The 16,074-nt window shown below is 34.4% G+C and overlaps 1 protein-coding gene across 5 annotated transcripts in view; it reads right to left on the bottom strand.

Moving 5' to 3' along the window:
• Rgk3 (Rad, Gem/Kir family member 3) overlaps nt 1-16,074 on the bottom strand; it is a 103,829-nt gene that overhangs the window by 79,423 nt on the left and 8,332 nt on the right. Inside the window, exons 1-3 of one of the 5 annotated variants that reach the window (XM_076529773.1) lie at nt 14,822-15,019; nt 6,385-7,026; nt 948-1,208 (exon numbers count right to left, since the gene is read on the bottom strand). In XM_076529773.1, the coding sequence (XP_076385888.1) occupies nt 948-1,208; nt 6,385-6,643 (520 nt within the window). In that variant the 5' untranslated portion in view covers nt 6,644-7,026; nt 14,822-15,019. Of the gene's footprint in view, nt 1-947; nt 1,209-6,384; nt 7,027-14,821; nt 15,020-16,074 lie in introns of those variants that run through there. The other 4 variants (XM_076529771.1, XM_076529775.1, XM_076529774.1 and 1 more) reach the window with 4 other exon arrangements.

The following is a 16,074-nucleotide window of genomic DNA, read 5'->3' as shown; positions in this document are numbered from 1 at the left end:
TTGGCTCTGAAAACTCGCGTGGCGAGCAACCGTTTCGAGGAAGTCGTACGACGTCACAACTATAGATACTCTATTTTCGCTTATCTCGCCTCTACTGGCTCCTCTCCTAAGCTCGTTCTCCTCTTTCTCTCTTTCTTTGCCACGAAAACGTGTATTTCTGGCACGGCATCTCGACCGGCACAGGCCAGAGCTCCGAAGACAAATTCGAACCAGAACCCGGTTCGAGTCCCGATAAACCTGATAGCCATCACTCGAGCATCATCTCTGGAGAGTCCGGAGTGGAAAACGTTTCTACCGAAATAAATAGCCGACCCGAGAAATCGATTCTTTTATCTTCGGTGTGAAGTTATCGAGATTCTTATTTGGATGGTAATTTTCTTGTTTGAGGAATTGATTCGAACGGTGAATTGATATAGGTTATTTGTTTGATATTCATGGTTGGATACTGTATTTTTATACAGTGAAATTATGGCATATGGGATGTTCTAAATTGTTTATATTATAGGAGATATGAAGGTAGAAGTTGGAAGATCAATTGTGATTTTTAATTAAATGAAGATGGCGGATTTTAATGAATTCAAGGTTGTATACGTATCGCATGTAATCACGTATAAAACAGCCATGTTTCATTTGAGTTAATTCTATTAAATAAAATGTTAGCAAGTTTAACGAAATTTTTACAAGAAATATTACTAATATTATTGAATATTATATTCAATAATGAACTATTGTACTTATGATTAAATAGTTGATATTAAATGTTAATATCATAATTGAAATCATTTTCTGTTAGCAGCACCAGACTAGAAATTGTTTATTATATTTTCTTAAATAATATTATATATAATATTTACTAATTACTTACTGATACTTTGCATCTTTTTATATAATAAATAATCAAGAACCACTAATAAATTTGATTTTAATATTTATTGGAAAGGTCTTACCTTTACTGGTGAGACTAAAGCTCCTAAGCCTGTAGCTGTCCTCGTCCTCGCCATCTTCCCTAGCAGGCATTTGCGACGAGGTGTCAGGAACATCCAAAAATGCATTACTCTTTCTGTGATGAGTATGATGCATGCTTTGTCCTCTTCGACTGCCTCTTCTCCTGAGACCAGGACTAATATCATTGTCGGTTAATCTGGGCTCGCTGCTGCAGTGAGCAGATTTAACTGTGCCCTCGTGGTGATGATGATGGTGGTGCGCAGCTGAAACCAGAAATCAATATGCAAATTATGTAATCAATTATACAAACTGTAGTAATAAGTTACGTTTCAGAGGGTTCTTTCTATTAATTGTTTTATTCTTTTAATGGAAATATAAACTAAAATCAATGAAACCTTGTTTCATTTTGAAAGTTTTGATATTTTTGAAAGGTCTGAAATTTGTTGTCAGTCAAAAATAGATAGTATATGAATTAAAATAAAACTATAATGTTATTTAATGTAAAATATTATTGTACACATTATACAAATAGTGATATACCAGACAAGCAATATTTGTTCGTATGTCACTTTCATTTTGAAAACAACTCTCACTCGTGGATCAATCAATTTTAGAAGAAACGATCCACGTTTCAACTTTGTAAAAATTCTAGTTTTATGAAACTATGCATGCTTCCTTAGGGAAACCGACAATGTTGAGGAGTTTTAATACGTTCGCAAACGTGAACATTCACGATTAAGATTTTTCTAACATCTAAAATTATGCGATTTGCAATTTTTAAACTTTTACTTTCAAACTTTAAACTTTTAACTTTTTTACTTTTTAATTTAAAAAAGAAACTACTGGTTTAAAATTTCTGAAGGAATTTGCAATTTTTAAATTATAAAATTAATTTTTATTAATTGAACTCTTAGAAATAGAATTTGTCGAAATTTATAAAGCGTCTCGACAACAGCTAGATGGTTACAAAATTATTTGATCGATCGACGTTTCACGTGTTGCTCACGTTTTCTTTGATTGCTCTTTGGAGCCTTGAAAAGGCGATCAGCAGCGAGATAAAGAGTGGAAAATTTTCAAAGGACCCACGCTGCACACAGCGAGAAGCCATCGCATGAAAAGTGGTGGGTTCGAGCTTGAGGAAGCAAAAAACGAAGAACGTGATTCGAGAAAGGGCGAAACCAGAATATTATGAGTGTAACTTGACCCTTTTCAAATCTTTTTCGACTTTTATTACCGCGTTATGAATGGTAGCTTTTTTGAGACGCTACAGATTTCACAATTTAAAGGAATTAATATCGCTCCTCTTATTCGTTTTATTCAAATTATGGAAATGAATGTTCCCTATAAAATAAGATACTCAAATCTGATTCCTCAGAAAAAATTATTCACATACGACATTTTAATATTCTTTACTTATTTTAATATAATTACTTGTTGTAATAGCAATGAACATTTAGTTTAATTATAAATAACTTTGTCAATTATTTGATACATAGTGCAGTGAATTAATAGACCTGATTTATAATCAAATTTTTCACACAGGTTCTCCCAAAATTCGTGTCGCAGTGTTTCAATTATAAAATGAAGCTTCAGTTCACAGATTATTTATTCGATTTGACCACCTATTTCGTATACGATCCGAGAATTCCTGGTTGATCGGAGCCGTAAAGCAAATGGCTCTCGATTGAGCTCTGCTCGATTTTTTTTAGTCCTCGAGTCACGTTCGTTAAGCCATAAATAAAACTTCGAGGCCCGAGGCTTCGATTCCGATGGTGGAGCTGTGAAATAAACGCGATGCCGGGGATTCGTCATTGCTACCAAGCGAGCTCGTGAAAGCACGATTACAAATCGTTGTTGCGCTCGACAACGTTTTACGCTTTTCAGACCTGACGAAATCACGTTTCGGCTTCTATTCTGGCAACGTTCATCGTTTGGCTAGTAGGTCACTGACAGACTAAACGTAGCTGCGATGCCAGTGCACCTTAACTGGGAAAATGGTCGAGAGAATTCGTTTTACTTGAATACTGGCGAACCATTCTGTTACTAGAACCAATGAACTGAACCAATTTGATTACTGATCATTCTGATCTATCCATGATCGCTAAATTATAGTCATTTCTCCTTGAAAATATGCGACACAACTTTAATCGGACAATGTTTCTAGTAGCAACAGGGCACCTGTTGTTCCAAACGTGTCGCGGACACCAACACCTACCACGCGAAATGCTTCAAGTTTATCGAGTTTCCATTAATGCACCGCATCTGCTATCATTTCCACGTGTATCGTTTCAACCAGCACGCGATTAAATACTCCAACTTACGGTGGCTGGCTAAATTATTATACTCGGGAGATTTCTTCTTGAAAATATGCGACAGACGCGACTTTAATTGGTTTAACAATGTTGTTGATACTCGATGCATCGATAAGCAATATATGATAAACCTGTGAGTAACGTGTTAACGCGTGAATCTCGTTTCTGGAATAAAAGGCGGGTGTGGATATAAGGTTATGCTAAGTACTCTATGTTCCGAGACTCTGTTGGTGGTTGGACGAAAACCTTCGATTTAAGCGACGTTGTACTCGGTAGGTGCTGGATTTTTATGTACTCGGAATTGTAAATAAAATGGCGCGACGAAATATTAAATAATCATATTTCTTTGTGTAGTATAGTTCGACTTATGTTTAAGTTTTCAATTTTTACTTTCGAAAGATTGTCGTTGAAAAATAATATTGTAGGATTGTAATAAAAATTTTGTGTTCTGTTCATTGAGATTGTAAAATTCGGAATTTTCTTTTTGAGTATCGTTACTAACTGTGTATATGTACACGTACTATTGTTTACTATTGTGTTTATGCATACATGTAAATCTAATATGTATACATGTACATATATGTGTACATATACATGTATATGTATGTGTACATGAACATATGTGTATATGTATACATGTAATAACTTTAACAAACTGAACAATACTATCTAAATTATCTGAAACATTCACTGAATATCTCAAATATTAATTGAAACATCAAGAATAGATCTTGATAACAAAATTTACAGACCTAATTTAATTTTATAATTTTTAACATGAAAAATAATATAATAGGTGAAATAATTTTCCACTACAGTTAAAATAATAATTCAACAAGAAGAAACGTTTAAGAAAATAATTTCCTAAAATAGACAAAAAAATAATTGAGTAAATAAGCCATACAAAGCTAACAATACAACATTCGAATCCATCGAAAAGCTATCAAAAATTCTTGTGTCGTAAGACCTTTCACAATATCCCATTCCATGCAGTGAGAATTGCTGCACGTGTACATGACGTCGATGTCGCGTCAATCCACCCTTCGAGAGTTAATTTAAAAATGGATAGTTGTATAGGGTCAAACCCATTGAACCATGGAGAGCAGTGTTGTCTGCGTGCTCTTTCACGTGGCGTCGATACTTGGTATCGGCCACACCATAGTGACTGATCACGCGAAAATTTGAACGCGTCCGAAGACCTCGTTAATGAAAATTAATTACCACCATCGAACCATTCGTTGCAGGAAGTTTATCCGTACGTAAGAGAATTCCCTGTACAAATACACGCGTTAGTGGAATATTGCTATATTGCGTCCCTTATGAAAATACTTCCATAAATTGAAAACGTGTTTATGATTTTCACCAAGATGGTATTTTAGCATACTCATTAACGCATAGCTGTAAGGACTGATTGAGGGAATATTTCTAAAATATTCATCAGTAAATTGCGAACGAAATTGAAACGAAATTGGCGGCTTTTAAATATTATTGGCAGCTTGTTAATATTATTTGTGCAGTGATTGGTTCTTATTAATCAATCTATGACAACCCCACGTTAAGGGATGTCGTTTAAGTCAATTTATATGTGAATGAGGGCCACGGTTCAATTTAGGATCTGGTCCAATTTAGGATCTGATCTAATCTAGGGAGCCTTTAATTAAGGCGGAAGTCAAAATACTATGAAAATTTATTACGTATTTATTAAAAGCAGTAATATTTCATGTTTAACTAGGACAAACAGTGCGGATTAAAGCAAACAATCGGAGTCAGAAATTAGAGGAACGTTTGAACTGAACTTTCGATGATGTTAGTATTAAATCTGATTCCATTCATTTTTATTATTATTACAATTTATATTAATTATTGTTATTAATATAAATAGTATTAATTATTGTTAATATAAATAGTATTGATTATTGTTGTTAATATGAATAGTATATTAATGAATAGTATAGTAAGACACTTGTTATATTGCAATTCATAAGACTCTCGTTATATTGCAACTCATAAAACTCTCGTTATATTGCAACTCATAAAACTCTCGTTATATTGCAACTCGTTAAACTCTCGTTATATTGCAACTCATAAAACTCTCGTTATATTGCAACTTGTAAGGCTCATGTTATATTGCAACTCGTTAAACTCTCATTATATTGCAACTCATTAGCCTCTCTTTATATTGCCTCTTGTTTTACTTACAAAATTAAAAAATTTGCAATATATTAATAATATAAATATTTTTAAATAAAAATTTTGCATAAAACTGGCACAACAAATATAAATTAAATATGAATACATATTATATTCACTATAACCATATAATTATTAATAATGATATAGGTATAATAATGTCATGTACCGTTCATTTAAAACAATGAGCAAATATATTTTATCATTTCTAATTAATTTTAATTACCAAGCTTCCTGTATATCTATGTGCAAACTGAAACTCTAATCCTGTTAATTTTATCTTTCCTGTTAATTATCTCTATTTGTCCAAAATTTATACAATCGCATTAATCAAGCTGTAATAAATTATACAAATTAAAGATTGAATATTCATATATAAATAGACACATCAATTGTATTAATTTAATGTAAAATACTATGATTAATAAAAGTATCTTCTATAGCACAAAAATATGCACAGAGTTCTAAATGAATAAAACTACAAAATTTTCGAGGTGAAACCTCGAAAGTATCTTCCATAGTGCAAAAAATATACACAAAGTTTTAAATTAATAAATTTACAAAATTTTTTAGGTGAAACCTTACAAGTACTTATCGTCCATAGTGCAAAAAATATGCACAAAGTTTTAAATTAATTTTACAAAAATTTCTAGGTAGAACCTTAAAATAAAACCCCAAAGTCAATTTTACTTTCAAAAAGTCTCTCAACAATTTTTATAAAAAAAAAAATTCTCTAAAATGAAACAATAACTTAAAGTAATCTGAGATAAAATAAGATCCTGTAAATCTACTTTTAATCACCACAATAATGATACATCACGCGTGTAGCGTCATAAATGTAAAAAATACCTTTCGAATATTGTACAAAAGCAAGTGTCGAGTGAGTAATCTTTAAATAGTTAAAAAGAAAAGAAAAATTAGGAACATGATCGTTTACCTTGTGCAGCGGCTCGCCGACGTATACTTTTATTCGCGCCAGAAACACGTGCACTCTGGGACCTGGTTGCTGGTCTACGTCTTCTGGTCGGTGTACTGCTATCAGGAGTACCACTTCCGCTATCCTTTTCCCTGTCGATTTTATCCCTTTCCCGTGCACCCGAGGGAGGCATCGCCTCCAACATTTGTTCCATACTGGAGAATCCAGGAGCGCAGATCGACGCGGACCTGGTCTTCCTCCGCAGCGAATTCTCCGCCATTTTGTGCGTTTTTCTTCAGACGCTCTTGATTTCAAAATATCCTGTTCACTATTCTAACTCTCGCAGAATTTTTGAATATCTTTTTTTAAATCTTCGCGAAGCACTTCCACTTCCCGTGAAACGAAGGTCCGAGAATTCGCCCGGGCAAATTTACGAGGTCCCGGAAGAGCACTGTTCCATGAAAACTGGTTTCCGGAGTTTGATTCTCGCCGAGATAAACAAACGCCGGCTATTTCGCGTTCCAGATATGACCCGTAACCTTTCACTGAATGTTCAATTAAAAGTTCCACGGTAGAGTTCTGTCGAAGAGATCATTAGAGTTCGATCTTGGAATTCTGAAGCAACATATGGTATCGCCGTTAATTGTAAGGCGATATAACGTGCTGCAAATTACGTGATCGAAGGAAATCTCGATCGGGTTGCAATTTCGAAATTGCAATGAAGGTAAACGTGATCCGATGTTAATTGGAAATTGAGGCAATTGGAAATAATTTCGAAAAAAGCGTGCAGTAAAGCTGTTTTTCATTTAAAAAATTAACTCCTTTCATGGAATGTATTCTAATTAATCTTCCTCGTATTATATGTAATATACCATACGTTCTTTGCATTTAACAGATTTAATTGCATGTTTCAAAATTAATAAAATTACTGGAAAAGCATCCTTTGACTGTAATTTTTTATAGTGTTTGCTTCCTGCTTTTTATGGTGAATTAATTCACGTTATTAAGGTATTTAAATTGGGAACACTGTATTTAAAAATTGATACAGGTCAATATTGCTGGCTATCGTTATATTGCCAGATGGTACTGACAGGCTCTAGTTATATTGCAACTCGTTAGATTCTCCTTATATTGCAACGCATGAGACTCTTGTTATATTGCAATTCATAAAACACTCGTCATATTGCAACTCGTTAAACTCTCGTTATACTGCAATTTGTTAGATTCTCGTTAGGCTCTCCTTATATTGCAACACATAAGAGACTCTTGTTATATTGCAACTCGTAAGACTCTCGTTATATTGCAACTCGTTAGACTCTCCTGATATTGCAACTCGTTAGACTCTTGTTATATTGCAACTCGTAAGACTCTCGTTATATTGCAACACATGAGACTCTTGTTGTATTGCAACTCATAAGACTCCCGTTATATTGCAACTCATAAGACTCTCCTGATATTGTAACTCATAAGACTCTCCTGATATTGCAACTCGTTAGACTCTTGTTATATTGCAACTCGTAAGACTCTCGTTATATTGCAACACATGAGACTCTTGTTATATTGCAACTCATAAGACTCCCGTTATATTGCAACTCATAAGACTCTCCTGATATTGTAACTCATAAGACTCTCCTGATATTGCAACTCGTTAGACTCTTGTTATATTGCAATTTGTTAGCCCCTCCTTATAATGCCTCTTGTTTTACTTACAAAATTAAAGAATTTGCAATATAATAACAATACAAATATTTTTAAATAAAAACGTTGCATAAAACTGACACAACAAATATAAATATTTTAAATATAAAATAAATATCATTAATCTTTGCAATATTTTATACATCCACTTCTACAATAAATTCAACGATAGAAAAAACAAAATGATTCATATTTCTCTATTTTAAAAACAGGTATAATATCGAAGCTTTCCAATGATTCGTTCTTAATTGGAAACATCCAGGAGAATTCACGGCCGCAAAACCGAGAATATTAAAAATGCAAAAAAAAAAAAAATTGAAAAAAGAAGAAAGAGGCAGAGAAATTGTACACGTAACGAGTAATTTATTTTTCGATCAGAACATGAGGGTTCTCCGCTGATTCGCATTCCCAGTTCTCGTCAATTAATATTGTAATTGGTTCTCCTAGCTTTTGAAGTCACTTTGCCACTACAAATTTGTTCCGCTTCGATACACAGGCACGTCAATTTAGTTATTTACGTAAGAATAACCCGGTGGAAGCCGTGCTGTTCCGTTTTTGCGTGGCTACTGAACGCAGAATATCATTAACCCATTAAGGACCAATGTTGCATGAATGCAACATTTCACTTGCAAGTCTTTTTTATTTTCGCTCGATTTACATTGTCGGCTTCCGTCTTTAAACGTAGTCATCGCGAAAAATATCTCCGCTAACTTATTTCGCGATCTTATGTTAATTTTCACTGTATCGGACATGTTTCACAATTTTCTGAAGTTTCGACAAAAATTTAGGTTTCATTGTGTTGTAGAAGACGAAACATGTGTTATGGTGAGATTTATTATATATTTTTATATTTTAAGATCCCTAAATCCCTAAATTGCTAGATTCCTAAATTTGTCGATCTCTAAATCTCTAAATCTCTAGATCCTTAAATCCCTAGGGGCAAGAATCCCTAGATCTCTAGATACCAAAATCTCTAGAGAAAAAAATCCGCAGATACAAAATTCCCTAGATCTCAAAATCCATAGATCCCTAAATCCCCAGGTCCCTAAATCCCTAAATCAATAAATCCCCAGATCCCTAAATCCCTACATCACTAAATCCCCAGATCCCTAAATCCCCAGGTCTCTAAATCCACAGATCCCTAAATCCATAGATCCCTAAATCCATAGATCCCTAAATCCATAGATCCCTAAATCCTCAGGTCCCTAAATCCCCAGATCCCCAAATCCTCAGACCTTTAAATCCCCAGATCCCTAAATCCCCAGATCCTAAAATCCCCAGATCCCTAAATTCCCAGATCCCTAAATCCCTAAATCAATAAATCCCCAGATCCCTAAATCCCCAGATCCCTAAATCCCCAGATCCCTAAATCCCCAGATCCCTAAATCCCCAGATCCCTAAATCCCCAGATCCCTAAATCCCCAGATCCCTAAATCCCCAGATCCCTAAATCCCCAGATCCCTAAATCCCCAGATCCCTAAATCCCCAGATCCCTAAATCCCCAGATCCCTAAATCCCCAGATCCCTAAATCCCCAGATCCCTAAATCCCCAGATCCCTAAATCCCCAGATCCCTAAATCCCCAGATCCCTAAATCCCCAGATCCCTAAATCCCCAGATCCCTAAATCCCCAGATCCCTAAATCCCTAAATCAATAAATCCCCAGATCCCTAAATCCTCACATCACTAAATCCCTAGATCTCTAAATCCCAAAATCTCTAGATGAATAAATCCCTAGATCTCAAAATCCACAGATCCCGAAATCTCTTAATTTTCTTAATTTTTCGTATTCCTAAAATTGTAATAAAAAATCTTCCTAGAAATCGCAGTAAATTACCGCAAAGTTAATATTTAAATGGCACGTTTCTTTGCAAGAATACATTCCTATGATAGAATCTCGCCATTTGCACGAGCAAATATCTGCGTAAAGTTAGATTAATATCTACAAAGGGAGAAATATAACTCCCTATATTTACCCGGGAATTAAAGTGGCCGTTACAAGCTATCCCGGTGATGCTTTATAAGTCCTTTATTAGGAAAATCTATCTATCGATTCTTTTTTTTCTGCTCTTGCGAAGGGAACGACGCGTTTATTGCGCTCCAAGTGCAACGTTAAGTAGAAGAGATCAACCTTTATTCCCGCTTCATTGTATTTACGAGCTCCAGACTGATAACAAGCTTTATAGATTGCAAACTTGACGGAAAATGTGCCTCAGAATAGCTGTAACTTTACGGCTGTTGTATTTTCGAGTTTATTTTTAGTAAACAATAGGAAACCACACGAGCATAAAAAAGATTGAGTTTGAAGATGTATTAATTTTCTTGTCGAGGACTCTTATTTTTGCAATATTTCGTCGATCATGTTGGATGAGGGAGACAATTTTTAATAACAATTCATTAGTGAAAAATTATGGTTTCGTTCAGTTTTGAAATCATAAGAAGTCTCAGTATCTAAAGTCACAAAACAATCCTTTCAGTTATTACTTTTATTAACCAAAACCAGTTATTATTTTTATTCTATAATAAATCTATTTATCCATGCATCAACAATTTATCCTCCTCACAGCCTTTCCTCCAACGCTAAACAAGAATTTAATTATCCAAGTTGTACACAAAAACCTGACAATAAAGAGCACCAAAGAAAGCAACGTAATCCACGTTTTCTCATAACGAAAACCACGAAGGTTTTCCTTCAAAAAAGCGACATGTCTCGCTAGAGCAGAATTCCTATGGTGTCGAGAGCTGTAGGGCATACGATTCGAATGAGAAAATGGCATTTCAATCGTGCACCACGGTGTGTTGCGTCAATGCGGTGGGTAATAAGGTGACAAGACATTTAATATATCGGAGAATGAGTTACGTGAGTTTGCCGCTTGATAAGGTTCACGAGATTGCGGGGGTGCACGAGATGCAAGGGCGATTTTGCCCTTTCCTCTTTGACAGAGAAACAGGGTCGTTGCATCTTTGATTCCGGCTCGATGAAATATTACCGACGCTGCTTGCATTATGCTGCGTTATACAGTCTGTTTCAAAACTTCGATGGACTCGATCAAATAATTAATTTGTATTGATAAAAAAATTTATATTGATTGACTTTGAATTATAGTCCTGTGTGACTTCCTTTTACTAGCACCCTCCACCTTCCAAACTCTCTATTAGTCATCTTTAGGCATTTTTTACTATTTTTCTTGTTAGAGTTTTGGCCATTTTAAGGAAATTTGATTCTCTGACAAAAAGTCGTATCGAACTACATACATACATACATATGTGATATATGTTGATCTACATACATATGTGATACATAGTATGTCGGAAAAGTAACGGAACTTGTTAAATTTAAGGAAAACCATCGCCATCTATTAAAACAATATTTTATCTGAAAACAGTATACCTCCCCTACAAAACACAACAATCATTATTGGAATCGAGCAACGAATTGTAAACTTGTAGCGTTTAACGCGACAGAACCTTTCGTCACCGTGTCACAAAATCACGGGCAAGCGCAACAAATTGCTCGCGTTGAATATTCCGAGGATCTTATCAAAACAGCCAGACGAAACTGTACATTCCTGGAATCAATTGTAACTAGTGACGAGACTTGGTGCTTCAAGTATGAACCTCGAACAAAGTGCCAAAGTGCTACGTGGAAATCTCCAGGCTCTCCAAAATCAAAAAAATTGCGATTCCAGAAGTCCCGAGAGAAGACAATGTTAATTTGCTTTTACGATTCTAAAGGAATCTTCGGGAATTCGTTCTACTGGGACAAAATGTTAATGGCGAATATTATCTGGGTTATGGAACATTTGTGGAAGAGGATCGTTCGTGTGAGGCCCGAATATCGAGCGCCGGGAAGTTGGTTTCTGTTGCATGATAACGCACCATGTGAACTGTCGCTGTTCGTGAATTTTTGACGAAAAACCAAGTCTGTTCCAACATCCTCCAAATTCTGACTTATCTCCATGTGATTGCTTTCTTTTTCCAAAACTGAAATTAGCTATAAGAGGAACGTTTTATAACACTGTCACATATGTGATACATACGTGAGTAGTGGTCGAGATGCGTTACAGTATTTCGATAGTTAATTGCACTCGAAAGGTGACCATTTACTTGAACTTTTTAACTGAATTTGCTCTGTTGCACGTGCGTATAAACACAGTGAAAGAATGAATGACAAGTTCAGTCAGTGAACTTTCGAACGAAATGTTTTGGAGCTGACAACAGCAAAAATGAGTGCGGAGGATTAATACTGACAAATATGAAGTTTTATGAGAATAATAATGGAAATCTTGTTTGAGCCATTATTTAAATGTTTGAACACGAATTTTGTGACATTCTTGGAATAATGATTGAATATGAATATTGAAAGAAACATTTCTGAAGACAAATTTTGTTTGAAACTTTCGAATTCATTTAAATAGATAAACGTGCAGAAATATTACTAAAATTATAGCACAGATCATTCGAATTCTGCAATTATAGAATTCTTGCAAAAATAATTAAATTCTACAAAAATAATTTGCAGAATAATATAAAAATAAAAAGTAAACTCACGAATTGTTAGAAATCTACAATAAACATGAAGGTCGAAAATACTGTTACTAATGTAACATGTTTCCCCCAGATCTCGTGGTTCACTAAATTTCCAAAAACTGATCTTTCATTTCCATACCGATATAAAATAATTTATTAAGGAAAATGTCAAAACTGTTTCAGAGCCCTTGAACACTTTTACGTTCATGTTATATTCACTTCGAGCAGAACGCACGGTTATGAAAGAAACATGAACATCTCAGGTAGCCCGGTTATAAATTAACCATAAACATTTCAAGTATTCCAGAAACGTTTGATTATTAATACGAGTACTCTGTTTAAATCGATAATTAAATTGATGGATATAACGTACATGTACGATGAATATAATTTAGTAGTAATGTAATGTTTCTTCCTACGAAAATAATGGTTGCAATAATTTTAGAATGCTGCGAGGCAATTTTAGAAGTGTCCATTTCAACATCATAATCACTAGATTTAGTCTCTGAATCGGACCAATCAAAGTTGAAGAGTGAAACGAGAAATAAGTAATGATCTACAAGTACTCTGGGACAAGTTGAAGATGTTGGAGAAGAATGGAGCAAAAGTTCGCTAAAGACTTTGGTGCTTGATACGAGTCTGCTCTAAGGAGGATTAAGGCTGTATTGGTCGCAAAAGGTGGCTCAATAGTATATACCTACATGGAACACGAAAGTCAAAGTTAACTTCCGAAAGGGGACGATTAAATTTACGAATACCCTGCGGACGATAAATTAAGATATAACTGGCTTCATTGATATAACTATCTTCTTTTAACTTGATGTAACTTTCTTCGTTTAATTATTGAATATTAGGCTTTTACGAAATGTAGACTTTTGACTTATCAAAATATAATATGTCTCTGGCATATTATATGTTACTTAGGGCACTGCTTATTTTTTATTAGGACAAGTATTTAAACGCGTTCTTTTTATTTAAAAAAAAATTTATTTTAAAAAATTTAGATTGAAAGAAAATTTTGCTTTATAGGAATTAAATGAGTATATTAGTATAATTTATAGTAATATAAAGTAGCTTAAATAATTTTATGGTGGAACTGCATGATTGAATGTTTCATATTGATACACTAATTTGTAATGGGTGCAATCATTTTGCAATATTTTTACCGTTCTACAATGAACGTGTGTTACGTAGAGAGCATGGTGGGACTCTGTAGAGGAAATGGCGACGTAAGGGAAAATAACCCTACCTCCTCACTTTTGTTTGGTGAATCTTCAAACAAAGAACACTTCCAAATATAGAAATTTAGATATTAATACGAATATTTAAAAATTTGACAAGTTTGGAATATGAAAATTCAGGTATTTGTAAATTTTTAAATTTACAAATTTGAAAATTAGGAAATTTAGTGATTTGGAGATCTAGCATTAAAAATTTAGAATTTAAATACTTTTAGATATGAGCAATTGTGGGTTTGAGAATTTAGATGATTTGGGAATATGAAAAGTTAGCAACTTGGGAAGTTGGAAACTTACAAAATTTAAGACAGATTGGGATTTGAAAATTGCACGATTTAAACACTTTTTAATCTGAATATTTAGAGGATTGAATAATTGAGAAATTTAGTGATTTGAGAACTTGGAAAATGAAGAACTTTGAAAAATTTTGAAATTCAGAAATGTAAGAATTGTTAATTTATAAATTTGAGAACAAATAAATTTGGAAATTGATATTTAAAAAATATGAAAACATAGAGAACTGAAATTTCTATAAAATTTGAACATTTAGCAAAAGAAAGTCTCCCTTGCACCCAAACGCACCCACACAGGTATGAACAAAATTGCACGAAAAATTAAGCTCCGCAAAATTATCAAGAATTCCAATTAAGTCGTTAAAATGCGTAGCAACTAAAATTTCCCGAACAACAAAAATCACAATACACATCCGGAAGTTCACTCCGAAAATACCGAAAGCCATTGAACAAATTGCTCATAGCGAACGTGCTGCGAACTTTCCTAACACTATCAGCATCCTCGAAACTGCATCACGAGTTTGCAAAGGCAAAACAAGAAAAGAGCAGAAAAGAGCGGTGAAGCCTTTTATCGTGAGCCCGTGATTTCCATGTTCCTTTCATGTGTAAAAAAAAAAGTGAGAGAAAACGATATCCGAAACGAATACGATCGATCGAGATTTCCTGAACGGCTCGATGAAACCATCCGGCGAATAATTACCGGCGGGAACGTGATCGCGTTTACCACTTCCGGTGGCCGGGGATCGCGTCGAATATATTCGTCATTTTCCAATATGCTTCTTTTGCGGTCGTCACATGTCTCTCGCGCGGCGATAACTGTGGAGAAAAGCGAAGAAACGCGACGCACAATGCACTGACGACGATACGCGGCACACTGAGGACGGCGAGCAGCGACGTCGTGACGCCGAGCGTCGCGCAGACCGACACGCCTCGCGGCGACGCTCGGGAAACCTCGTGCGAACGTTGGACGACGTCCAATACGACGCGAGGCGTCCTTTTGCACCGCGTCCCTTCGAAATTGCCGAAACGTGGGTTAAGTTCCGAAATTCAATTTAACTGGATATATGTGAAAATGATATAATTTGATATATGTGAAGAATTCATGTGAAGCTACATAAATTTGTAAGCTTTCAAATTCTAAATTGTACCAATTTTCAAATTATCTAAGTACCGAAATTGACTTTAACGATTCGATATATGTGAAAATTACGTGCACGATATATGTGGAGAATACTTGTGAAGCTTCCAAAATTTTTATTCTCCCAAATTTTGAATTTTACAAGTTTTCAAATTATCAAAGTCAAAAAATTGTGTTTAACGATTCGATATACGTGAGAATTATCTGCAGGATATGTGTGGAGAATTCCTGTGAAGCTTCCCAAATTTTTATTCTCCCAAATTTTTAATTTTATAAGTTTTCAAATTATCAAAGTCAAAAATTGTGTAAAACGATTCGATATATGTGAGAATTATCCGCAGGATATGTGTGGAGAATTCCTGTGAAGCTTCCCAAATTTTTATTCTCCCAAATTTGGAATTTTACAAGTTTCCAAATTATCAAAGTAAAAAATTGTTTAAAACGATTCGATATATGTGAGAATTATCTGCAGGATATGTGTGGAGAATTCCTGTGAAGCTTCCAAAATTTTTATTCTCCCAAATTTTGAATTTTACAAGTTTTCAAATTATTAAAGTCAAAAATTGTGTAAAACGATTCGATATATGTGAGAATTATCTGCACAATATGTGTGAAGAATTCATATGAAATTCCCCAAATTTTTAATCTTTTAAATTTTAAATTCTGCAAATTATCAAATTATGTAAGTTCCGAAATTAACTTTAACGATTTGATATATGTGAATGTTATTCACACGTCACTTGTGAAGAATTTATGTAAAGTTTCCCAAATTTCTAATCTTGCATATTCTACAAACTTTCAAATTATCTAATTCT

Source organism: Megachile rotundata, chromosome 3, assembly GCF_050947335.1.
Source record: "Megachile rotundata isolate GNS110a chromosome 3, iyMegRotu1, whole genome shotgun sequence".
In the NCBI taxonomy this organism is placed as follows: domain Eukaryota; kingdom Metazoa; phylum Arthropoda; class Insecta; order Hymenoptera; family Megachilidae; genus Megachile; species Megachile rotundata.
This window is presented reverse-complemented; position numbering and strand designations above follow the sequence as displayed.